At 36.4% G+C, this 26,184-nt stretch overlaps 2 protein-coding genes across 11 annotated transcripts in view; one reads left to right on the top strand and one right to left on the bottom strand.

Moving 5' to 3' along the window:
- Nucleotides 1-3,983: 3,983 nt before the first annotated feature.
- KRR1 (KRR1 small subunit processome component homolog) lies at nt 3,984-20,419 on the top strand. Of its 4 annotated transcripts, XM_082351711.1 has the most exons (10): nt 3,984-4,132; nt 11,012-11,184; nt 12,575-12,709; nt 12,906-13,031; nt 13,119-13,202; nt 14,305-14,361; nt 16,059-16,229; nt 18,275-18,352; nt 18,460-18,553; nt 20,096-20,419. In XM_082351711.1, exons 1-10 carry the CDS (start codon nt 4,048-4,050, stop codon nt 20,236-20,238), a joined length of 1,146 nt encoding a protein of 381 aa, XP_082207837.1. In that variant the 5' UTR covers nt 3,984-4,047; the 3' UTR covers nt 20,239-20,419. The 4 variants fall into 4 exon arrangements, with proteins under 4 accessions (XP_082207837.1, XP_082207838.1, XP_082207839.1 ...); XM_082351712.1 differs by lacking the exon at nt 13,119-13,202; XM_082351713.1 differs by lacking the exon at nt 16,059-16,229.
- A 717-nt stretch (nt 20,420-21,136) lies between these two features.
- GLIPR1 (GLI pathogenesis related 1) overlaps nt 21,137-26,184 on the bottom strand; it is a 38,805-nt gene continuing 33,757 nt past the window's right edge. For all 7 annotated transcript variants that reach the window (XM_082351736.1, XM_082351739.1, XM_082351737.1 and 4 more), the window contains 3 exons: nt 24,345-24,430; nt 21,468-21,494; nt 21,137-21,368 (listed from right to left, as the gene is read on the bottom strand). In XM_082351736.1, the coding sequence (XP_082207862.1) occupies nt 21,214-21,368; nt 21,468-21,494; nt 24,345-24,430 (268 nt within the window). In that variant the 3' untranslated portion in view covers nt 21,137-21,213. The remainder of the gene's footprint in view (nt 21,369-21,467; nt 21,495-24,344; nt 24,431-26,184) is intronic.

Raw genomic sequence — 26,184 nt, 5'->3', positions numbered from 1 at the left:
ACTATAAACTTGGAGTGGGGTTACCCCTCCATGTGATTCTGATGTTGGCTTAGGTTTGAGAAACAGTAATCTAACTCAACTTCTTCATTTCACAACTGAAGAAACAGAGGTTGAGTAAGTGCCTACTCAAGATCCAACAGCTGGTTAGCAGTCCAGGCAGTACACCACAACTCCTTATGCAGAGAGTTTGCTAAGCATGGCCTTGCAGGAAGAGGTGGAAATCCTGCACATAGTTCCCAGCACCCTGACACATGAAACATTCTGCTGCACAGCAGAAAACATTCCAAGTCTGGATGAATATGTTTCTCTAATTTGGTCTCTCTCCTGGATTCCCAGGTTTCCTAGGCTTTCATGCAGAATACTTCACTTTTATTGACATTACTTTTTAAAAGATAGGGTAATAACATGATTAGTTTACAGCTGGGCTGCTTTATTGTGTTTTTTCTTTTCAACTGTTATCATGAGGTCCCTTTTTAATATGCAATCACTTGGAGTTAGAAGAGGCCTTATTTTTACAGCCACAGTTATTAAATTACTGTTATTCATGTTGATGGATAAAAGTTGATTGAAGATTTCAAACCTGTCTGTGAGGTTGACTGGAATAGAAAGCAGCTTATCCGTGTTAGAAAATTAAAATGTGTCAAAGCTTTGTATTTGAGAAACCCACTTTTGATTGCTTATTTTTTAAAAATTAGCAAAAGAAAACCCCACAATAGATTACTGTGAAAAAATATTTTTATCTCTGATAAGTGAGTATAGAAATGTTAAATGGAAAACAAATCACACTTATTTGCCTACTTTCTTTTGCTTTTTAAAGTAAGAAATAAATGGACACCCCTGACATTGTTAAGCCACACATCCTGACTTCTCTGCCCATTACCCTCTGGGTCAATTTTGTGGGAATTAAGGTCTCTAATTCCAAAGGAGAGTTGTGAGGCCAATTTGCTTTTCATGGGAAAATGAACAAGCAGGGTAAGAACTGGTGAAAGGTATCATCTATAGGAGGATAGCCGCATGTGGGTCTAGGTTGCTTAACAGGCCAAGGAGGGGAGAAGTCAAAACCAAAATGGGTCTGCCTGCCAGAGAGACCTTCCCAGCCTGATTTGTGCCAAGAAACTCTAGAGACAGCGATTTTGCTTTCCCCTTTTAGTGTTGTTTGTGCAATTTCTGGAAATAACCTTGCAGATCTGAGTACATATTTATATTCAGATTTCCAAGGAAGTTAAAATAAAATGATGTAAATTGTGACTGATTTACATTGTACTGCTATTTAAATTGCCATCCTTTGAAATGTCTCTATATGGAGAGGTAACATAGTCAACAGTTTGGTGACCGTTTTTTCATAGACTTCCTTATGAGCACACAAACATATGGACAGTTTTACATAAATAGATTCATATGCCTGCTGTTTTATCATGGACGTCTATTTTTTTTAAGTCTTTTTGCCTAGTTCCTTTTTCTTTTCTAATCACCTTCATCCTTAAGGTAGCCTTGAAAGCTTAATGTGTATTCTTCCAAATCTTTGTTCATTGTATAATCACATACACACACATAATTATTATTATGTCCAGAACAAAGAACAGAACCAAGTATTTAAAACAGTGTCTGCAGCATTATAGATGCTCAATAAATATTTGTTAAATGAATGAATGGTTTGCTTCATAAAAGTGGGATAATTATATACATGTATATATAATTATTATAATTATTCTCTCCCTATATATATAATTATCCCATCTTTCTGTATCTGGCTTTTATCCCTCAATGCCTCTAGGTAATCTCTCCATATAGATTTAATTAATTCTTATGATTGGCTGCATAATATCTCACAGTTATGAAGGCAACACCAATTTATTTAACTATATCCCTAATTGATAGTCAAGATGATTTTACTTTTTTGCCACAGTAAAAAAATAATAGCTAACACCTACTGAGTGTGTACCACATGCAAAGCATTTTTTTGTAAGCACTTTATGTGTATAAAGTCACTGAATTAAGGTTATTATCTCCATTGCAGGAAACTGAATAGGAGTGTATAAGAAACTTGCCCAAGGCTGTATAGCTAGTAGATGGCAAACTAGTCAGTATGGCTCCAAAGTACCTTTCACAGAACTAGTTCTATACAAGGCAGTAATCAACACCATTGTACATACATCCTAATGGAATGGTGCTTTATTTCTAGTTGACAGTTTCCCAGGAGTGGAATTACTGTGGAACATTACTTGTATACTTTATATTGATAGTTGCTTTGCAAAAAGGCAGTAACAGTTTACCTTTCTACCAACAGTATATGAGAGTTCTTTCCTTCAGCAGATTATCATTTAAAAAATATTTTATATATATATATGTTTTTTTTTACCAATGTAGTGGGTGAGAAGTGATATTTTATTGTTATGTCTCTGTGCTTTTCTGACAGTGAGGTAGAGTGTCATGTTCATCAGTCGTTTGGATTTGCTCTACTATAAATTGCTATATTTGTCAGGGTTCTCCAGAGACACAGAATATATAATTCCTTAGGTGATTATGGAGGCATGGATAGTCCAAAATGAGGGCTTTTGGCAGGGTGCGCCAGCAGGCTGGAGACCCAGGGGAGTTGATACTGCAGCTCAAGTCCAAAAGCTATGAGGCAGAAAACCGAGCCCTCCTGCCAACATATTTGCAACAACTAATCCTTTTGGTATAGTAGCCTTTCTGGAGCTATTAAAGGTCAGACTGCTTGGACCTGAAGTCTAGCTCTCCACTTACTAGTGACTGAGTTCCTTAAAATAAGGATACCAAAAACCTGCCTCATAGGGTTTCTGGAAACACTGAAGCTGTTGCTTCTCACTTTATAACATTCACCTGCTGTTATTTGTTCTATTTTAGGTTTTAGGGATTTGTCCTTTTTAAAAAGAAATTTTTTTTTTTAATTTTAGCAAATTGCTAAGAATATAGGGATAAAATCACTGCCTGTCATTTAGAAGACACACAGGATAAAAGCAAAAACCTTTACATAATTATGTGTCTCGTGATTTTCTGTCCCTAAGTAATTGTCTGTTTTATTCATGTACCTTATAAAAGAAAATCTTTTATAGAACATACAAGAGGGTGATTTTCAGATAAACGTTCCCCATTTCACTAATGCAAGAAATTCAACCTATCAAACACTTTCCCTATTTGTGCTGCCGAAAAATTTTAAAACGGCAAGCAATAAGACCATTCATCAAAAGAAGTCTTACCTTTATCGTGTGTAAGAACTTTTAGGTTCCGAGAAGTATAAAGATTTGTAGTAGAGATGAACCTCACATCTTGACGTCAGCTATATATGCAGTGTTGGGATAGACAGGAGTTAGTCATTTGGGGAAATGTTAGGCTAGGTGAAAAACTTCAGAAGGGTCGCTTAGTTACTACACCTCTGGCTTACAAAGAGAAACGCCACGATCCTAGAAAGTAACCATCAGAAGCAATGACTTTGAAAGCTTACTTTCCAAAAAAAAATCAACCTTAGAGAAGTTTCAACTTTGTTTTTGTTTTAAGGATTAGAAATAATGCAAATAAAGTGCCCGGCACAAAGTAGTCTCACAATAAATGGTAGCTATTACTGTCGCTTCTTGCCGTCATGGACCATATATTCTCATATCTGTACCACCTCCCAACGCCTAGCACATATTGGTCGATCATATAAATATTTATCGAATGAGTGAACGAGTGATATCAATAAGATTCAGGTTGCACTCTGGCTAAATGCGTTCCGCGTTAGACCCTGAGGCCACGAGAAAACAATAGATAAAACCGTCGCCGACTCACCCCCAGTGCTAAACTACAATTCCCAGCATGCTGTGAAACTCCGTAGTTGCAGTGCGTCCGGGAAGAGAAGTCTCCAGCTCGCCATTGGCTCCGCGGGAGAAGCGTAGTAGTTTATGCAAATACGCGGGCTCTAGTTTACGCACGCACGGAGACTGCGCAGATCTCGTCTGAGGTCTCCGGAACTCATTTTGAGCGCGGGGATTTTAGCCGGTAGGATTTAAGGAAGGGTTCACTTCCGGTAGCACCGGAAGCAGTTTGAAGATGGCGTCTTCCAAGCAGGGCGGGCCAGCTACAGCGTCTAGGAAAAGTGAATTTCGTAGCCAGAAGCCGAAGTCGGAGAGCCGAGGTGAGGTTGTTTGAAAACCAAAGACCGGGGTTTGGGGGTTTTGAGTTGGGGTTTTTTCCTTTCGCTGGCTGGGAACGTGTAACGCCGCCTTGAAGTTAAGTACCTGTAATTGCTGAAGGTTGGGGTTGTTGGCCGGACTCGCAGGAACGACTGGCCTGTGTGGTGCCGGCCGCGTGTTCCTAACTAATCGCTTTTGCTGGAAGCCCCCAACGTAGGAGTCTTGCTGGATGCGTCTTCTGTGAAAGGATGAGGAAGGCGCTTCGGGACCTTAAACTCGCGGCGGCGTCTGGAAATCGCTGGCAGAATGAGGGATGGGATGAGGTGGGAGTAGGAGGTCGTTATGCGTATGAGTGAACGAGTGATAGAGTGATAATGAAGGACTGAGACAGACATAGTGATAGAAGGAGATACCAGGCGTGTCTTCAGCGCTAGTTTGTCAGCCAGTGAAGAAATTTTGGAACGTTTATTATTGTTCCTGTTCATCAGGTTGCTGAAGTATTAGCCAACACAGTTCCTGTTCTTTCAACTGCGTTAATTACTCTCTTGCTTTGCAATCTTGTTTTATCCATTAACTTCTGTATGATTGACAGAAAGAGAGGCCAGAGAAATAGCCCGGGGCCTGCTCAACCAGACTTACTGGAAGTGTTAAAAACCTTGAACTCTCATTCTGTAGGCATAAGGGACATATTAAACGTGATTCGTTGTTGTTTTAATTAAGTGTATGGCAGAGAGGAGAGTATATATGCAGCTTAAAGAATAAAACCAACAGGTGAAAAGGAGCACTCAGACCGTTAAGTAGAATAGAGCATTACCATACCCCCAAAGCCCCCTACGTGCCCTAAAGTAACCATTCTGAATCGTGTTGATTATTCTGTTTTCTTTTTTCATAATCTTTACCACCTATGCACAAAATGTTTTAATTTCGTCCGTTTTTGAATTTTACATGAATGAGAAAGGATTGTAGATATTCTTTTGTGTCTTGCTTCTTAGGCTAAACTTTGTTGTTATTATTCAATCAGGGCAATACTTGTAGCTGTAGTTTATTCTTTTCCCTACTGTATGATGTTCCCTTGTATGAATACAAGCTAATTTATATTTTCTTTTTTCTTTTTTTCTATCACACCACCACCTCCACCCCCCAGCCACTTTCCCCTGTTGGTGTCCATACGTTTGTTCTCTACATCTGTGTCTCAATTTCTGCTCTGCAAAGCAGTTAATCTGTACCATTTTTCTAGGTTCCACATATATGCCTTAATATACGATATTTGTTTTTCTCTTTCTGACTTACTTCACTCTGTATGACAGTCTCTAGATACATCCACATCTCAACAAATGACTCAATTTCGTTCCTTTTTATGGCTGAGTAATATTCCACTGTATATATGTACCACATCTTCTTTATCCATTCGTCTGTCAATGGGTATTTTGGTTGCTTCCATGACCTGGCTATTGTAAACAGTGCTGCAATGAACATTGGGGTGCATGTGTCTTTTTTTTTTTTTTACATTCTATGTTTATACTAAATATAATATTACAATTATAAACCCACTTTAAATCCACAAAAGCAATACAATTTAAACAATGTTTGACAGTGTCTTTTTCTTTCTTCAAACAGAAAGTCACAAAAATTATAATCATCCTCATCAGTACACTCAGTCCCATGTAATTTTTTTTCATCTTGACCTTTTGTTAGCACTTTTATGAATTCATCAGTTTTCCATTAGAGTTCTGAAAATGCTTATTCCTTCAGTTCAGCAATATAGTCAGTTACCAGAAACCTGTACTTGTCAGAGTCTTTTCCATGAATTCCTTGATGATGAAACCCTTTTATAGGAACACTTTTGCAAAAGCATCAAGAGAACACCCAGAACTGTCTGTAAATGACAAAAGACTTAAAAATGACCACGGTTAAAGATTTGATGAAAGTTCATAATAATGCTATTGACAAGGAAATTTAGTTATTTCTGAGATATACATTTTAAAATTATAACTAGAATTATGACTTACAACGTTATACCAGAACATATAAGATTTTTAGGAACTTCATGTAATGTCTGAAACATTTATATTAATACATTTCCATACAAATAACCCAAAGTAAGTTTAGTATTCGGTTTTTAAAATTTTTTTTAATTTAATTTTATTTATTTTTTTATACAGCAGGTTCTTATTAGTCATCAGTTTTATACACATCAGTGTATACATGTCAATCCCAATCGCCCAATTCATCACACCACCATCCCCACCCCCCTGCACGGCTTTCCCCACATGGTGTCCATACGTTTGTTCTCTACATCTGTGTCTCAACTTCTGCCCTGCAAACCGGTTCATCTGTACCATTTTTCTAGGTTCCACATACATGTATCGTATACATATGTATCGTATACATAAGATATTTGTTTTTCTCTTTCTGACTTACTCTGTATGACAGTCTCTAGATCCATCCACGTCTCAACAAATGACCCAATTTCGTTCCTTTTTATGGCTGAGTAATAGTCCACTGTATATATGTACCACAACTTCTTTATCGATTCATCTTTCGATGGGCATTTAGGTTGCTTCCATGACCTGGCTATTGTAAATAGTGCTGCAGTGAACATTGGGGTGCATACGTCTTTTTGAATTATGGTTTTCTCTGGGTATATGCCCAGTAGTGGGATTGCTGGAGCATATGGTAATTCTATTTTTAGTTTTTTAAGGAACCTCCATATTGTTCTCCATAGTGACTGTATCAATTTACATTCCCACCAACAGTGCAAGAGGGTTCCCTTTTCTCCACACCCTCTCCAGCATTTGTTGTTTGTAGATTTTCTGATGAAAATTTCCCCATAATTCATTTCTCATCTCATAGCATTGTGGTCAGAAAAGATGCTTGATATGATTTCAATTTTCTTAAATTTACTGAGGCTTGGTTTGTGACCCAAGATGTGATCTATCCTGGAGAATGTTCCATGTGCACTTGAGAAGAAAGTGTAATCTGCTGTTTTTGGATGGAATGTCCTATAAATATCAATGAAATCTATCTGGTCTATTGTGTCATTTAAAGCTTCTGTTTCTTTATTTATTTTCATTTTGGATGATCTGTCCATTGGTGTAAGTGAGGTATTAAAGTCCCCCACTATTATTGTGTTACTGTCGATTTCCTCTTTTATAGCTGTTAGCAGTTGCCTTATGTATTGAGGTGCTCCTGTGTTGGGTGCATATATATTTATAATTGTTATATCTTTTTGGATTGATCCTTTGATCGTTATGTAGTGTCCTTCCTTGTCTCTTGTAACATTCTTTATTTTAAAGTCTATTTTATCTGATATGAGTATTGCTACTCCAGCTTTTTTTTTTTTTAATTTTATTTATTTATTTATTTATTTATGGCTGTGTTGGGTCTTCGTTTCTGTGCGAGGGCTTTCTCTAGTTGCGGCAGGTGGGGGCCACTCCTCATCGCGGTGCACCGGGCTCTCACTATTGCGGCCTCTCTTGTTGTGGATGTCAGGCTCCAGACGCTCAGGCTTAGCATTTGTGGCTCACGGGCCTAGTCGCTCCGCGGCATGTAGGATCTTCCCAGACCAGGGCTTGAACCCGTGTCCCCTGCATTGGCAAGCAGATTCTCAACCACTGCGCCACCAGGGAAGCCCCTCCAGCTTTGTTTTGATTTCCATTTGCATGGAATATCTTTTTCCATCCCCTCACTTTTGGTGTGTATGTGTCCCCAGGTCTGAAGTGGGTCTCTTGTAGACAGCATATATATGGGTCTTGTATTTGTATCCATTTAGCAAGCCTTTGTCTTTTGGTTGGAGCATTTAATCCATTCACATTTAAGATAATTATATGTATGTTCCTATGACCATTTTTCTAATTGTTTTGGGTTCGTTTTTGTAGGTCCTTTTCTTCTTTTGTGTTTCCCACTTGGAGAAGTTCCTTTAGCATTTGTTGTAGAGCTGGTTTGATGGTGCTTAATTCTCTTAGCTTTTACTTGTCTGTAAAGCTTTTGATTTCTCTATCGAATCTGAATGAGATCCTTGCCGGGTAGAGTAATCTTGGTTGTAGGTTCTTCCCTTTCATCACTTTAAGTATATCATGCCACTCCCTTCTGGCTTGTAGAGTTTCTGCTGAGAAATCAGCTGCCAACCTTATGGGAGTTCCCTTGTATGTTATTTGTCGTTTTTCCCTTGCTTTCAATAATTTTTCTTTGTCTTTAATTTTTGCCAATTTGATTACTGTGTGTCTCGGCGTGTTTCTCCTTGGGTTTATCCTCTGTGGGACTCGCTGCGCTTCCTGGGCTTGGGTGGTTATTTCCTTCCCATGTTAGGGAAGTTTTCGACTATAATCTCTTCATATATTTTCTCTGGTCCTTTCTCTCTCTTTTCTCCTTCTGGGACCCCTATAATGCGAATGTTGTTGCATTTAATGTTGTCCCAGAGGTCTCTTAGGCTGTCTTCATTTCTTTTCATTGTTTTTTCTGTATTCTGTTCCACAGCAGTGAATTCCACCATTCTGTCTTCCAGGTCACTTATCCGTTCTTCTGCCTCAGTTATTCTACTATTGATTCCTTCTAGTGTAGTTTTCATTTCAGTTATTGTTTTGTTCATCTCTGTTTGTTTGTTCTTTAATTCTTCTAGGTCTTTGTTAAACATTTCTTGCATCTTCTCGATCTTTGCCTCCATTCTTTTTCCAAGGTCCTGGATCATCTTCACTATCATTATTCTGAATTCTTTTTCTGGAAGGTTGCCCATCTCCACTTCATTTAGTTGTTTTTCTGGGGTTTTATCTTGTTCCTTCATCCAGTACATAGCCCTCTGCCTTTTCATCTTGTCTGTCTTTCTGTGAATGTGGTTTTTGTTCCACAGGCTGCAGGATTGTAGTTCTTCTTGCTTCTGCTGTCTGCCCTCTGGTGGATGAGGCTATCTCTATATTTTCATTTTAATGTTGCTGGACATTTGGATTGTTCCTGTTGTTTGTTATTATAAACAATGTGGTATAAATATCTGTCTACATACTTCCTGGTTGATATGTTAGAGAGTTTCTCTGGTTATATACCTTACATGGGATTGGAATCCTTGAATTGTAGGGTAGGGGATGCGCAAATAATGCTAAATCTTCCCAAAGGAGTTGTGCCGCTTTACACTCCCATTATCAGTAGATGAGCACTAACACTTGCTGTTATCTGAATTTTGAATTTCTGTCATTTTGTTAAGTGTGAAATCATATCTGGTTGTAGTTTCAATTCAGACTTTCCTGAGTACTAATGAGGTTACACATCTTTACATGTTTTGGGGCTATTTGTACTTCCTCTATTGTGAAACTCCTGTTTATCTCCTTAGCCAGTGGGTTTTTTTTTTCTTTGTTTTTTTTTAATGCATAACCATTGAAGTGTTTAAATTGGGTAGGATCTTGGTCAGATATGCATTTTAAGTAATCACTATTGTAGAATTTGAGGGTTTTGGGGGGGGATATTGAGAAGTGAATGATAAATAAAACTAGCTAATTCTCTGTGATTTGAACCAGAAGTAACAAAGTAGATGTGAGTATAAGAAACAGAAAGCAAGTTTACCTGACTGGAGTGGATAACATGAACTATAAGACCTTCTTCTTAAACTTTAGTGTGCATAGGAATCTTCTCATGAGACTGTTAAGAAAGATTCCTGGGCTTCTTCCCAGAGATTCACATTTAGTAGGTCTGCATGGAGCCCAAGAACTGCATTTCTAACAAACGCTCAGTTTATGCTGGTGGTGCAGGCCTATGGATCATATCTTTGAGTAGTACTGAATTAAAGTACAGCTGTTGGATTTAAGAGATTCTTAAAATCCAGGACCAGGAGTTTTGATAAATGATATGGGAAATAATTTATAGCCCTTAGGAGGCATTTTGTTCTAGTGAGAGGAGACCTAGACTGAGCTTCATATTCCCTTACACAAGTCACTTAAACTTTTTGAACTGAATATCTTTTATAAAATGGGAATAATAATACCAGTTCTTCCTACCTTTTGTAGTTGTGAGTATACAGAAATAAGGCACGTGAAAGCTCTTTGCAAAACCTAAAACCCTGTACTACTGAATATTAACTGAAAGGGTACACTGGGATCGAGCTTTTGAAAGTTTTATGTACACACACATGCACGTATATATATACACATAGGCTGCACTTCATTGAGTCTGAAAGGTTACTTATATTTAAAATAGTAATGTAAACAAAATGGTGTTTGGATCTTCAACTCTAAGATAGTGTGGTGCAGTAGAAGTTTGTGAGTATTGACTATGTACCAGGTGTATGCCAATAAGTGTGGATCGAAGGAGAAGAGTCCTTGCCCTTAAGGAACTTTGTCTTATGAGACGACTGAAATACATACAATTTTTTTTTTTAATGCTGTTGTGTCGGGGTTGTAGCCAATTTTCTTTTTTATTTTTAAATTTATTTATTTATTTATTTATGGCTGTGTTGGGTCTTCGTTTCTGTGCGAGGGCTTTCTCTAGTTGTGGCAAGCGGGGGCCACTCTTCCTCGCGGTGCTCGGGCCTCTCACTTTCGTGGCCTCTCTTGTTGCGGAGCACAGGCTCCAGACGCGCAGGCTCAGTAATTGTGGCTCACAGGCCCAGTTGCTCCGTGGCATGTGGGATCCTCCCAGACCAGGGCTCGAACCCGTGTCCTCTGCATTGGCAGGCAGACTCTCAACCACTGCGCCGCCAGGGAAGCCCCAACATACAATTTTAATACAGTATTTTGTTGATAATGACAGAGGCATGTTCTTGGACTGTTGAATAATATAAAAAGCAGGGGAAAAGGAAATGGAGAGTATTGGGAAGCTTGTGAATGTATGCATACAAGTGTTCAAAAAGTGTCCAAAAGAAGTTCAATCTGATGTATAGATTTTTTCCCCCTTTGTAGATGAATCAGAACTCCTCACTGTTCCTGATGGTTGGAAGGAGCCAGCTTTTTCCAAAGAGGACAATCCCAGAGGACTCTTGGAGGAGAGCAGTTTTGCAACTTTGTTTCCAAAATATAGAGAGGCTTACTTGAAAGAGTGCTGGCCATTGGTACAGAAAGCCTTGAGTGAACATGTATGCATATCTTATGTATTTCTTTGAGATTTTGTTTTTGCTTATATCTTTTAAGTAACTGAATGTGTGCTGATGGATTTTTTTTTTTAAAGGTGCTACCATAGCTGGTTAATTTGATTCCTTTGATATTTTAAACAGACTAGGTAAGCTTTATCCTTACAGGTCATTTTTAGTTTTGTGAATAATAGATTACTTGGAAAAATTCACATGCCTTTAAATATTTAGGGGATTCACAGATGGTCTGAAACTCACTTGTGAACTCCAAATTTCAGAATGTCTACTCTCTGCTTTAATGGTTGCCATGAACCTGTACAGTTTGAGCTGAGGCATACTCCTGGCATTGTTTAACTTTTCATTGTAAATGAAAGATGTGGATATGACCAACTTTCCTCTGCCGTGCCCTTAGAGCAGTGTATTTGATTTTATTTTTCAAACTGGATTGAGACCCCTTAGTGAATCAAGAAGTCAATTTAGTAGATATAATGAGCCTTCAGAAAAAAATACATCAATGTATCACATGTGGTAAGGATAAGTATCATTTTATGAAGCTTTTGGTTTACCTGTGTGTGTGTGTACACTAGATTGGTAGAAAATGTATTTCTCAGCTGTGGCACTGCTCTAGAGTCATTTGTGCCCATTAGGTATGAGGGTGGTTTAGCAAACTGTAGGCATGTTTTACAGCTGTCTACAGCGGAGATTAGACTCAATTTTTGTTTTTTTTTTGTAAACTCATAGACACCTAACCTTAGGTTTAATTGTTCATCATTCACTATATTGAAATATTCTTCAGATTATGCTCACAAGTTAGAAAACAGCATTTTTATTTGCTTTGTTGCAATCTGATTCTTCCATTTGAAAGTTAATGCATAGTTTTAATCACTGTAGTAATCATAATCACTGCTTTTATTTTGAAACCAATGATAATTTGTTTTTACTTTGTATTTAGCTAATACAAACCAGCTAGAAAAAAGTTTGAAAGGGAAAGTCCATTCTCACTCTAGGGAGCAGATTAGAGATTAGAGCTGGATCCAGCCAGGGTAGGGAAATTATATAGCTTTACATTTTTACCTTAATTTTTAAATGTAGCCTCATTTTGATTGATATATATTTTTTAAACTAGAGATAATCTTTATTCCAATAAGTATAAATTATTCTAAAGCCAATTATAAATGTTTTCAATTGCCTGAGTTTTTTATATTTTTTGAAGTCTAAAAGTAATCAAGTATTCATTATTTACATTAACTTTCTAGCTTCTTCAAGGAGAGAGTTAATGAATTTTGAGATAGCTTAATGGCACAGAAATTATTAATTTGGTTAGGATCGGCTCTGTAATTATGTAAAATTGAAATCATTTTCAGACAACAGCTTGTTTGCTCTCTTTGTATTGTAGCATGTTAATGCAACCCTGGACCTGATCGAGGGCAGCATGACTGTCTGTACAACAAAGAAGACATTTGATCCATATATCATCATTAGGGCCAGAGACCTAATAAAGCTGTTAGCAAGGAGTGTTTCATTTGAACAGGTAAATTTAGACTTACAGAGACTTTGCTTTATTTGCATCAACATTAGAGACAATATATAACACTGTGTCCCCTCCTGCACCATAAAGTTTTCGTTTTTGTGCTTAAATATCATTTTGTGCTTAAATTTCTTGGCTTGGAGAAGATATGTACTTGTCAAGAATATTGATGGGGTATTCTTTTTTATTTTCCCGAAAGGCAGTACGAATTCTTCAGGATGATGTTGCATGTGACATCATTAAAATAGGTTCTTTAGTAAGAAATAAAGAAAGATTTGTAAAAAGAAGACAACGGCTTATTGGTCCCAAAGGATCTACGTTGAAGGTACTTTTTATTAGTGAAAAAGTATGTCTTCCTTTTTTGTTAGTTTTTAAGTGTACTGAACTTCAACTTATTGCTCTTTTGATATAGGCGTTGGAACTCTTAACAAACTGTTACATTATGGTACAGGGGAACACGGTTTCAGCCATTGGACCTTTTAGTGGCTTAAAAGAGGTGAGAACTATTTGTTCTCTTCAGTTAATTTTCCATAGAGAATAAATGAAATAATATAGTAGTTCATTGGATAATATATTGTTTTATATATATATTTTTAGAATATGCTTTGTTTGATTTTCCATTAGTAAATTCTTGTAATTTGAGGGAATTCATGTAATTTCCTGGACCCTAACATATTATGGCCAACGTTTGGTAACTGAAGAGAGATCCATTTCTGAATTAGGAGGTCTGCACATCATTACTCCCTCCACTCAAATTTTAAGTGGGCATTTAAGGTCTCAGTCTGTAGCAAACATAAGAAACACGAAGTAATTACATGCATTTAAATGACTTGGAGAATTGAAAAGATCTTGTTCTTTGCAGTAATGTATTCAGCCAGTAGAGGTCAGGCTCAGAAAACTTCCTTTAATAAGATATATTTTCTTTGAATGTTAATGTTTTTATGAACATCTTCTTTAGCTTGTTAGATGTTATGAGAAAATCTGTGGAGCAGATACTGTTTCTATTAACTCCTTTTGAGGCTTTTGTTGTCTGTATCTGGCAGCGAGGTCTTACTTGCTTTCCAGGGCCTTTAACCTTAATTCTATTGGACCTCTTTCTCATAAGTTATCTGCTTTTTTCTCATGGGGCAATAATAACTTAAATATTTTGAATATTTCACAGTTTTGTAGAGTCTAAGTATATTATTTAATTCTTATGACAGATCCTTAAGGTAGTTTTATTTCCATATTACAAATGAAAAAGCTGGAATAGGAAAATTAAGTGCCTTTGCCGTATGAAGTGGCAGTCCCACTATTTGAGTGCGTATTTTCTAACTCTAAATCCAGCCCTCTTCCCCCTAAATTTTACAGCTCCAGAGTGTTGTGTTAATTCTGTGTATAGCTTTTTATCAGTAAAGTTGAGAGACTTCATTGTATCCAAGGGAGGTTGACTATTATGAAAGATCTAGAAGCCGCTCAGAACAGTTGAAGGGACTGCAGTACCCAATTTGGTAGCCATTGCCTGGTTCATAGGCTATTTTGTGTTATATTAATCCTCGTCTACCTAGTTCACCAAAATCTTTATACATGACTGATTCATTTTTCTTTGCAAATTTCAGGTTCGAAAAGTAGTCCTAGACACTATGAAGAATATTCATCCAATTTATAACATTAAAGTGAGTGTTCACTATATATTACTACAAAGTGGTTATCAAATTGTTTTTAGCTACAGAAACCTTTCTTGAAAGTAAATCTTTTATGAAAGCCTAATATACAAAACAGATAAAGCAGAGCTATTTTGGGTAAATTGGGGTAGAGTTCAGCCCACTCAACTCTATCCCAGTCCCCTATAGTTACTTCTTTGGAAGTTTAGGTCTCTTTGGAGTACAGTTTGAAAGCTATTGAAGGGGACAGTGTAATGTAGTGATTCACTTCCAATACAAATAAAATAAGCTTCATAGGATTTGTAGTAGATGGTACCAATCTAGTTTTCTTAGGTTATGAGCCCACATATTATATTTAAAGATGTGATCTTTTACAATTCTGCCTTTTTCTTTTTTTTAATTAATTTATTTAAAAAGATTTTTTTTTTTGGCTGTGTTGGGTCTTTGTTGCGGCACACAGGATCTTTCATTGTAGCACGCAGGATCCTTTGTTGCAGCGCACGGGCTTCTCTATAGTTGTGGCATGCGGGTTTTCTCTAGTGGCGCGCCAGCTCCAGGGCGCGTGGGCTCTCTAATTGAGGCACCTGGGCTTAGTTGCCCCAGGGCATATGGGATCTTCCCTGACCAGGGATCGAACCCATGTCCCCTGCATTGGAAGGTGGATTCTTTACCACTGGACCACCGGGGAAGTCCTGAATTCTGCCTTTTTCTATAAGTAAAGTCTGGAATATTTCGGATTGCATTAAAACCTATCTTGGAATTTAACACTCAAATTATAGGCTCTTCAAGAGAGATCTGTTATATTCCTGTATGCATAAAGTTCATGATTGTTCTTGGAAATGTAACCATGGTATAATGAGTTGTTTTATGATGGATATTTGTTAAACAATCCTTGAATTTAATGAAGTTAAGTTGAAAAGTCACTCTTAGATTGGGGTGAAAAAACGATTTTGAGTTACATTGGGACATTAAAGATAAAGAGAGCTCGTCTTGCATCTGATGCCTAGTTTGCATCCTCTGATGTTTCAGTGTCTATAAAATTCAGATTGAGTAGGGGCAGTGTGAAAACATTCGTTTTGTTGATCATGAGAAACTTTATTTTTTTCTTTCCCTGTGATATTTCAGATGCTACTGAAAGCTACCTGCTTGTAGGAAACATCACTAATTAAGAACTCTCCCTGCTATTGTTAGATTGAATTTTAAAGGTTTTAATGAAATAATGGTTGAAAAACTGAGTTAGTCTTATTTTCATCTCAGTTTATTTTAACAATTCTGTCTAAATTTCTAATGGTTTTCTGATGCTTGGTTAATTATGCATGTTTGAGATTATATATTTTTTCTTTCCGGAATTGGTTTAATCCTACTGAAGAGACTAAGAATTGTTCCTTTTAATTTTATTATTTATAGGACCAATGTTGATAATGTCTTAGGTTGAGAAACATATGACTTCTAAAATTAAAAATGTTTGGGACTTCCCTGGCAGTCCAGTGGTTAAGACTTCGCCTTCCAATGCAGGGGGTGCAGGTTCGATCCCTGGTTGGAGAGCTAAGATCTCACATGCCTCACGGCCAAAAAACCAAAAAGCATAAAGCAGAAGCAATATTGTAACAAATTCAATAAAGACTTTAAAAATGGTCCACATCAAAAAAAAATCTTTAAAAAAAATTAAATTAAAAGTTTACTTTGTTCATATATTGCCATGGTTGAAGACCTTAATGATTAAACGAGAGTTGGCGAAAGATTCTGAGTTAAGATCACAGAGTTGGGAAAGATTTTTGCCACAGTTCAAGCACAAAAATGTGAATAAACGCAAGGAACCAAAGAAGAAAACTGTTAAGAAGGAGTATACACCATTCCCACCACCACAGCCAGAAAGTCAGGTCAGTATTAAATGTTGAATTTCTTTACATGAGGGGGAAGGCATTTTGATCTATTTTTGTCAGAAACTTTGAGGGTATTTTGGGTGGAATTTCTGTGTACGTACGTTTCGGTGTGTAGAGATACAAGAAACTGAAGGTAAGTGTAAATAGGCTTATTTTGAACTAATTGTATGGGGGTGGGGAGTGGAAGCTTCATACTGTGAGTGTAAACTCCGTCAAGGTGGGTGGTGTCAGTTGTGTATCTGTAGCCACTATAAATGTTCCATGGTTAAAAAAAATTCAATGATTTAGTCCACAATGCTTTCTACTCTGCTTTAGCATCATTCATGTGACCATGTACTATATGATTGCTCTGGATTTGAAATCTTAAGTCTAGTATCTATCCTTTTTTTAAGACATGAATGCCTCTAATTTTGTCAACTGTCTTCTGGCATCATTCCCTTTCTAAAATTTCCTTTTCTGTCTTGCCCATCACTGTTTTCTTTCATACTCCCTTTTCTTCTATCACACCTGCCCAACAAAACTAAAACTTGGATCAGTCCTAAAACTTGACTTCTTTCCCATAGCGTGGCTACTAAACATAGCTGAAGAAAGTCATATCTTTGGATATATCCCTTAAAAATTCACGTTTCCAACCTCAGATAGGTCTTCAGTATTCTCTGGCAGCTCTGTGTCCTCTTAATTCTTTAGCCACCCTCCCACTCCAGTAAAATAAAATGCAATGTCATCTACTAGAAGTATTTGAGACTACGAGGCAAGAACTCTTTCAACTTCCTCTTATCTCACAATTTTTTTTTTTCCATCTGCATCAATCCTTTCTTTACCTGTTCTTTGAATTCTGTCCTCACCTGTCTTCTGAGGTGTCTTGCTTCATTATTCCCTTCCTTGGCTGTATGTTAAAGTCTTCCCTTTTTACAGAGTTCTTTGTGCTCAGCATGTAAACCCATCTCTTTCTGTGTACTATATCTTGTCTTCCCCACAGCCCTGTGTTTGTAGTTTTCCAGGAAGGTTTGATGAAAGGTCAAAGGTAAAAAAGGAATGATGATCATCATAGTAAAAAAAAAAACAGTGGAAGTGTTGGATCTTGAGGTCTACTTTGGAAAACAAAGAAAGTGAAGCCAGAAAGAAAGTGTTAGTTGGGGGAAAGTGGAGTGATCCAGCTACTAAACCATGCTTCTGTAACACCCGATACATTTTGTATAGCCCTGTACTGTAGTTAGTAGTTGTCGTTTTATCTTTGTTTTCTATGACTGTAAGCTTCTTGAATCAGCAATGTCTCATTTGACTTATTCTGCCACTTACTTGCTATGTAATTATGGGCATAATTTATTTAACCCATCCATGCCTCAGTTTCTTTGTACATAAAATGGGGATAATGATCATACCTGTCTCAAAGAATTGTTAATGAGGATTAAGTGAGTTAGTAATTGTAGAGAGCTTAGTATTAGAGTTTAGTAGAACATTGCCTTAGGTAGACCAATTAATTATATGTTGACTATCTACTTAATGAATTTGCTATTGCTTGGTCTAATTAGTACTTAATTAGTCTCCACATCCTGACAATTCTTGCTTTTCATTTTGTATGCTGCACCCTTTTTTTTTTTTTTTAAACAGGCTTTTTATCTCTTCTCCTTCTGTACCTTTTATAAAGTGCTACTTTGCTCTCTTCACTCTTTTCAGGATTCTTCAGTCATTTCTAAATTATATCCCACCTCCCTTACCTGTCATTCATGTTTCTTCATGCTTCCCCAAAACTGTCTTTACAGTTTCCTCTCACAGTTTTCTGAATCATTGACCTTCCACCCCACCTCAAGCAGTTTGTTGTGTATTCCATGAACACATCACCTACTTTCCTACCTCCATGCTTTTGTGCATATATATTCCCCTCAGCTTAGAGGACATTTCTTTCTTTTTATGTTGCTACCTTTATGGAGTAATCATAGTTTTGACCCCACTGTCTTTACCTCAAGGTCATTGTGAGTTTCTTAGGAATTGACTTCTCATCTACATTATTTATGATGTATTGTAAATACTGATTTCAACAGATTGATAAAGAATTGGCTACTGGTGAATACTTTCTGAAGGCAAGTCAAAAGAAGAGACAGAAAATGGAAGCAATAAAGGTAAGACTGTCTAGCTTACAACACTAATTGCAAAGTTTATAGATACTTGAATTCTTATTTAACTACAAAAGCGTTTTTTAATGTAGTTTTTTTAATTAATGATGTAGGCTAAACAAGCAGAAGCTCTTAGTAGGAGACAAGAGGAAAGAAACAAAGCGTTTATTCCACCTAAAGAAAAACCAGTTGTGAAACCTAAGGAAGGTAATGCTTGCTTTCCAACTCTTGGTATTCTGTAAAAGTCTGTTGGAGGAAAAGTAAACCCATAGTGGATTTGTCTGAAGCTCTTTGAGTGTTAAGAAATAACCATGTGTTTCATCAATTCTCTTAGCATTTCATTAATCACAAATCCTAGGGAAAAGCAGTGACTGAGATAATTTATAATTTAGTAGCAGCTAATGCCTATTTAAGAGTATCCCAGATTGACAGTCCCTTCCTGACCTCTGTGCTGAGGAAGGACTCTGTTGTGAAAGATATAAACCAGAGCAGTGAATCTTCTGTAAAAATAAAACAGTAAGATCCCTGAGCTCTGCTATCATGCCCTTTAAAAAGAGCTTATCAGAAGTTGTACTTTCTTTACTTGTGTGATCTGTGGCTTCAAATTTGATTCCTGTATGGTTAACGTGGATTTCTCATCACTTGGGCTAAAAGACACCAACAAAATGGCAGGACAATCTTTCTTACTCAGGGGCTTTTAAAAAGACACTCAGAGAAAACACTCTGATGCCTTTTCTTCTCATTCCTAGCCTCATTTTGATCCATCTTCTCCTCTTTCGCATTTTCTTTTCCACTAGTAACACATGTACTCTTCTGTAAGGTAACTCTCTAAAGTGGTCAGTGGCACAATGAGGGGAGGGAGGTCACCAGCAGCATTGCACATGACCTGTTGGTCAAAGTCAGATGTAACATTACTATTTTGTTAATTTATATCAGTGTTACCAGCTTTAAAAGTATTGTATTCTACTATTTAGATCCTTGGTTATATAAAAGTTAAAAATATCTTAAGCATTATAATTTCTAGTTTGTACAATCTGTCAGTTATGTACGCTGAAGGTATTCAATAGCTAGTTTAATCTCAGTTTATTACTGATTAAAGTGTAGCTATTCCATGCTAGTGGAGGCTTTAAGTCTGCTCTCAAGTTGCTGGGTTGTTTGATGACATTTTATCTTGTGGTTCTTTGATGTCCTGAGTATTGTTCTTTAAATAATAAGAAAAAGTTGCAATTTTTTCACTGCTTTTCTCTGTTTTGTTCACACTTTTTGTGTTAAATACATGGGGTTGGGTTCTGTTAGGAGAACCTCCAGATACTCCCAGATTATTGTCTTTATTACCAAAATCTTGTTAAATGAACTACTACTAGTCATTAATTGAATATTAGGAAAACTAAGTTTTTTAAGGAATACTCTAAAGTTCCAAAATAAGGAAAAGAATATAAATAAAAATAATCATCTTATCTCAAACAATTTAAGGGAAAAAATGTAATTTGAATATAGTTGAATCCAGTAATTGGTTCAAATAGTTAAAGTGTAATGCCATTTTCATGTATATTTTCACTAATGTATTTTTAAAGTACTTTTTTCTCCTAGTTAGAAGAAATTTCTAACTTTCCTTTAAGCAAGTGTTTTATATTTATAACATGACCTTTCAATTGTAACAGTACTCTGAAGTTTTTGTCTTATATATGTATTCTTTGTTTTATTTGGTATAATCTAAAGAATTACATGTATTGTTTTTAATTTATTTAGCTTCTACTGAAACTAAAATTGATGTGGCCGCCATCAAGGAAAAGGTTAAGAAAGCAAAGAGTAAGAAACTGGGAGCTCTTACAGCTGAAGAAGTTAAGCTTAAAATGGAAGCAGATGAAAAGAAAAAGAAGAAAAAAAAGTAACATACAAAAACAAAAAACCCTGAGCTAGAATTTATTAAGCTATCTATCTCCTTTTGTAAAGGATTTTGAGATACTAGGGCATTAGTTGCCTTATCCATGAGAAGTAATACCCTGATCACTTTTTTCTGAGTTTGTTTTGTTCTTTACAACAGTGTTTATATAAACAGCAATTCTTTATAAATTATTGTATTCTCCATGTTTTTTGAAAAATTTTATACTAGAAGGTGGTATATATGTGTTTATATGCATTGCACCTAATCTATTCCAGGCAGGTTTTGTTTAGGCATGGTTTTAGGGGTAATTCTTAAGATTGTTTATATTTTTGCACGTGGCTACTGTAATTATCCATCAAATCCAATGTCTGAGGCCATTGGTTAGTCTTTAAATATAATATAATCATGTCCCAGCATTTGGTTTTGAGGAAAATAGATTTTTCAGTGCTCTAATGGCAACAAGTAAACATTTAGGTTTATCCCTTTTTGTAATCTCATTTTACATTTTGTTGTTCCAAGATTAAGCCATAATCCAAAAAAGCAAGGCCTTTTAAATTAATTCCCTTAATTACTATACCAATATGAGTCTGAGGAAGTAGTAAACCAGAAAGACATCAAATTTGCAAGAGAACAGGGAAAACCAGATATTTAGAGTTGAAGCAGCATGCAACAGGTTATATAGAAATGTTTTTACTGATGAGGGCCAGGACTCACCTAAATCTAGCTCACTGATTTTACATATTTAGAAGCTAAGGCATACAGGGGATAGGTTACTCACTGAAAGTCACAGCTGTGGCAGCCTGAAAAACAATGCTTCTTCATAAAAAGCAGAAAGTAAAGATGAGTTTATCTTATAATGTTAGGAAATTGAACCATTTCTTCTTTGAGTAAGGGTTTACTGCAAATTAGAAATACACCCAATTTTTATTTATTTATTTTTTAAAGCCATGTATGAATGAGGCTTTTTTCCCCCTGGATTGTATTAGTTCAGAAGAACTAAATGAGGGTATTTGTGCTTGACCAAACTGATAATTATAACACTCAGTATTAGGATTGGTGGAGTAACAATGAGGAAAAGAGATGTGTATCTGTTACGTGGAAATACTGGCCAGTCTGGAAACACAACAGAGTAGTAACCTGTGAAACAAACATAAAATATCCTCTTAAATGTTATTCCTCATAATGCAGTAACATAGCTCAGATAGATCGTATACAATTTAAGGTTTATATACATACGTGTCACTTTGTCTCGTTGTGGGTTAGCTATAAAATCAGAAGAAAGAAAAAAATTAAAAGAATAGATACTGGTGAGGCTTTTGTTTTGTTTTGTTTTTAAAAGCCAAGTCTCTTAATTATAACCATTGACTGTTGCAATCAACTTGTTTATATAACCTTTATATATAAACTTTTTATATACCACTACTATAAATGGAAAATCATTTTACATAATGTAACTGGCAGATAAAATAAATGCAATTAAAATAAAACAATTAAAAATAAGTATTATTAGTAATAATCAGTGTGAGCAATTTATTAAAATATTTTCCTGAAAATAAGTTTCTCCTGAGAAGAATGATACTATCTATGATCAGTCAGTAATGAAGAGACAGTAGCCTCTCAATGCATTCCAGTCTGTCATTAGTATATCAATCAGTAGGGCATTTGGATATCAAAGTCATATTTACTCCTCTCCTTCCACTGAGCTTTATTAAGATTTTGACATGCAGAGCACTGGGAAGAGAATTCCACACCTGCCATAGCCTTCTTATACTTTTTAAATGGTCAGACACCTCTTTTACACTGGTTCTGTGCCAGCTGCTGTTGCATTCCTGTGGTGGAACCCATCACGGAGCTGACCCTCTGGTACTCGTGAGCATCCCTGGTCGTCGTACCTGTGACTGACTGGCCTTTGTGGTGAATTGCCACGAAGCTTCTGCTGCTTTAACTTTTCTTGGCAGTTACATCCATGAAATCAAGGTATGATATGCTTGCTAGTTATATTTTTTCTTACATATATATTTTTTAAATGTTTGTTTTAAACATTCAACTTTTGAATATTGAAACAAATGTCATCCATGCACTAGCTAAAATCAGCTTGTGTACCACTGGTGTGCCTAGCACATTCTGCAAAACCATCCTGATTTGGCCTCCATTGGTATTTATTGAACCTACCAGTATCTAGAAGACCACAAAGGGATTTTTTTCCTCCAGTGTTTGCCGTAATTTGTCAGAGACGAAATCTGATAAATAAAAGCTTTTATCCTCTAACCCTTATCGCCTGCAAATTAGCGTGTGTTTTCCTTTGTCTTTCTTAAGAGCCCAGGGGCTTTTCATTATTGGACTACAGCCTTAATTTTCTGAATTTTATCCCACAAGGTTAGAGACCATTTCAAGCTAGATCTCTAAGATCAAAAGCTAAAACTCCAGCGGTTTTCTTCTTGTTATCATTGTGCTGGTGGTGGTGTTACTGTCTAGATTTTTATAGAGAATGAATGATTTTTTTTAGGAAATATGCAAATTAGCAATTATTTGCCTTCCAGACTAGGCACTTTGGTTACAAAGTTGAATTAGATAGGCATAATTCCTGCCTGTTTGGAATTCAGAGTCTAGTGGGAAAGACAGCTAACCAGTGGCAACAGTTAAATTACTTTTTACATAATTTAAAATTATTGTCTCAGTTTTCATCACAGATTCTAAAGAAGCATTATGAGTCTTGTTCATGAGCATAAAAACATACCATCTAAAACTTTGGGCATAAAGAAGACACCAAAATACCAAGCGTAAACTCAAGATCTGAGATTACAGGAAGGATGAATTTGGGGATAATAGATAATATTTACTGAGTGATACTGTATGCCAGGCACTTGTTCTAGATATAATTTTTTTCCATTCGTTTCACGAAACCTGTGAAGAGGTGCCACCGTCTACATTTCATTATTGAGGAAACAGGTCCAGACACTTGCCCAGCGTCACAAATGGTGGAACTGGAAACTGAACTCAGAAATATTGTTTCTGAAATCTGTGGTTTTAACTCTTACGTCATACTGCCTAACTTGGAAGGAAAAAAGACATGCTTTTGTAGTGTTGGAGCAACATGAAAAATTCAGTTAACATATTGGTGCTCTGAGAAGGGATTTGTTGCACTATGGCTACATGTTAGTGAGTTCTCTAAACAAAACTAATTAGGAGGGAAAGAATGGTTGAACTGGAGAGAAATGACTGGCTCAGAAAGCCGGTAGAAAAAACGTCTCTGTAGCTGGAGTAAAAATGAGAACTCAGTGTTTACAAATCAGGAGGAAGGGAAAAGCAGTTGAAAAGAATTTTATAATTTTAAACCCAGAAGGGACCTTAGGAAATGTGCAAGCAATGAAGCACTTTGGCCAAACAAAAATTTATGCAATTAAGCCCCACCCCAGCCCTGCAGCCCTGAGGGGTTCAGTTGGTTACAGATCTGGACACAAAAGTCTTAGAGGATTTGCAGAGCTGCAGTAGCTTGATTGAGGTTTTCCTTCACACCATGGCAAAAAGTAAAAAAAAAAAAAACATACTGAGATGGAAAGGAATGTGTCTGGGACAAGAACCATAAATAGACTCTTGGCCAGTTGTGTATTAATATTTCAAAGTTACGTAAAACATCCTTGGAAACGTATCTTCATTGGCCTACACTGTTCCTCAGTAAATGCTGTCTAACTAAGAAAAAGTGCCACGTTGCAGCTTTATTTCATTTATCTAATTCTGCAGATGAAAATGCAAGTCTTGAGTGCTTGGACAGGTAGTAGCACACAATTCAGAATTCTTTTGGTTAACTTTGTTATACAAATTTTTGATCTTGCTGAAATTAGCAAATCTTGGGTCTACAGTTTACCAGCATCAGAGTCGCTCTGTTGTTTTTCTGATTAGCGCTAACTAAAGAATATTATTTGCTTCTTTAAATTTCTCTTGAACCATATATTCATTCCCAGGACAGTAAGCCACTGGTTTGATTGCTACCTGATGCCACTTTCCCTGAAAATAGCTGTTAGGATAAAACAAATGTTTGCATTCTTAGCTCTGTAGAAAGTCACAAGAGTTTTGAACACATTGTATTATTGGTAGATTGCTCCTTTTACTCACCGCAGAGATTGTCCAGACAGTTGTCATTACTGGGGCAGGCACTACATGTGGATCCTTTTTTATATGGCCAGGTTGGGTAATTGCCTCTGTGAAGTAGAGGAAAACTGTCCATTAGGAGAGTTTTTGGTTTCTGTCTTTTTTTTTTTTTCCAATTGCAATTTATTATGGTCCTTGGCTAAATCCTAGGATGGAAGTCCGCAGATTCAGAGGGTTGGTAAGAGAAGAGGAGAGGGGGAAGCAGAAATGGAAGCCTGCTAATATTTGCAGAGTTCATTCTAGGTGCCCGTGTTTAGGAACCTATGTCTTAATCATCTCAGTTAATTCTTAAGACAACTCGGGGAGGAAGTTATTTTTATTTCTGTTTTACAGATAAGGCAACTGAACCTCTAAAAAATTAAGTAACTTGCCAAAAATCACCAGGTACAGATGTCAGACTCAGAACGAAACCTAGATTTGTCTGATTTCAGAGCAATACTCCCTCTACTTAGTGTCTGGCCTATGTGATCACTGCCATCCAAAAAACTGTCCACCTTAGAAAAGCTACCATGACCCACATTTTTGTTCTCCTCAGTCTAGCAAACGTCCATAGTTTTTATTGGATACGAGCCATTTGTCTGGGGAAAGGGCTTTACAAAAGAAAATAACAAGAAATATGGGGGAGTTTCTAAAATGTAATTTGTTTTCACATAAAAGATGTGATAGAATAATAGATAATAATTACTGAATCCTCTTCATGTACTAGGCACTGTTCTAAGCATCCTCGAATGAATCAATCTTCACAATAACCCTATGAGGAAGATACTATAATTTTTTTAATCCCCATAGCTAGAGGCTGAGGCACAGAGTGTTAAGTAATTGACCAAGATCACAGATTAGAAAATGAAATAATAACCAAACATTTTATATCCCCATGAATATCTCTGGAGTAGTAATGATGAAAGGCTGTACATTTATTTCAATGAACCTGCCATTGCTCTAATCTTTTTTGGAACTCTACTTTTGGAAAGGAGTTCTTAACTTTTTCATGTCATGTACCCTCTGGCAGCCTGGTGGAGCCTATGGGCTCTTTCTCAAAATAGTTTAAAAATACCTAAAATAAAGTTCATAGGATTATAAAGGAAACAAATTTAGTTGAAATAGTTATTAACATGTTAAAGATATTTGTGATATAGTAATATGTACTTCTCTATTAAGTATTAGGTAAGAGCTAGCAGGGAGTCTTAATAATTACAGTAATTTCAAGGTAGTGATAAAAACTATTTTGGGAGAGATGCAGCAACTAGAAAGTGATATGAACACATCTGTGATAAAGATACAGGTAGTGCAGTACAGTCACAGCTATTGCTGATAATGATTGGAGTGTTATCTTCATAAAGAAATGTTACTTTCAATAGAAGTTAGTGAAAAAGATGTAACTTTTTTCTAATCCAAGTTCATGGACTCCTCTCCCTTAATACTATACATTAATCTTCAGAGTTAAGACATTACTTTTTTATTAGCACCTCATTTCCAACTAAAAAGATATGTTCAAATCTCGTTTGGCTCCAAATTAATTTAGGCTGTCTCAAATTTACCCTCATGTTTATGCTACCCTGTGGAAAACAGTCAAAGGAATATACTAGAGATTCTGATAATTATAAAAGATATCCAAAATGGACATTAATCATTGGAGTATCTTTCATTGTTAAAAAGCACAGTACTCATTGAGTAGTTAAATTCTAGAATGTTTTTAATGCAGTCATTTATGCTACTTGATACTTTGTTTAATTGTGCATTCCATACTATAAAGAAGAGGGGAAAATTGCTACTTCAAAAACAAGCTAAAAACAAGGCAGTTGTG

The sequence above is a fragment of the Balaenoptera borealis genome (assembly GCF_965194805.1).
Source record: "Balaenoptera borealis genome assembly, chromosome: 13".
In the NCBI taxonomy this organism is placed as follows: Eukaryota; Metazoa; Chordata; class Mammalia; order Artiodactyla; family Balaenopteridae; genus Balaenoptera; species Balaenoptera borealis.
This window is presented reverse-complemented; position numbering and strand designations above follow the sequence as displayed.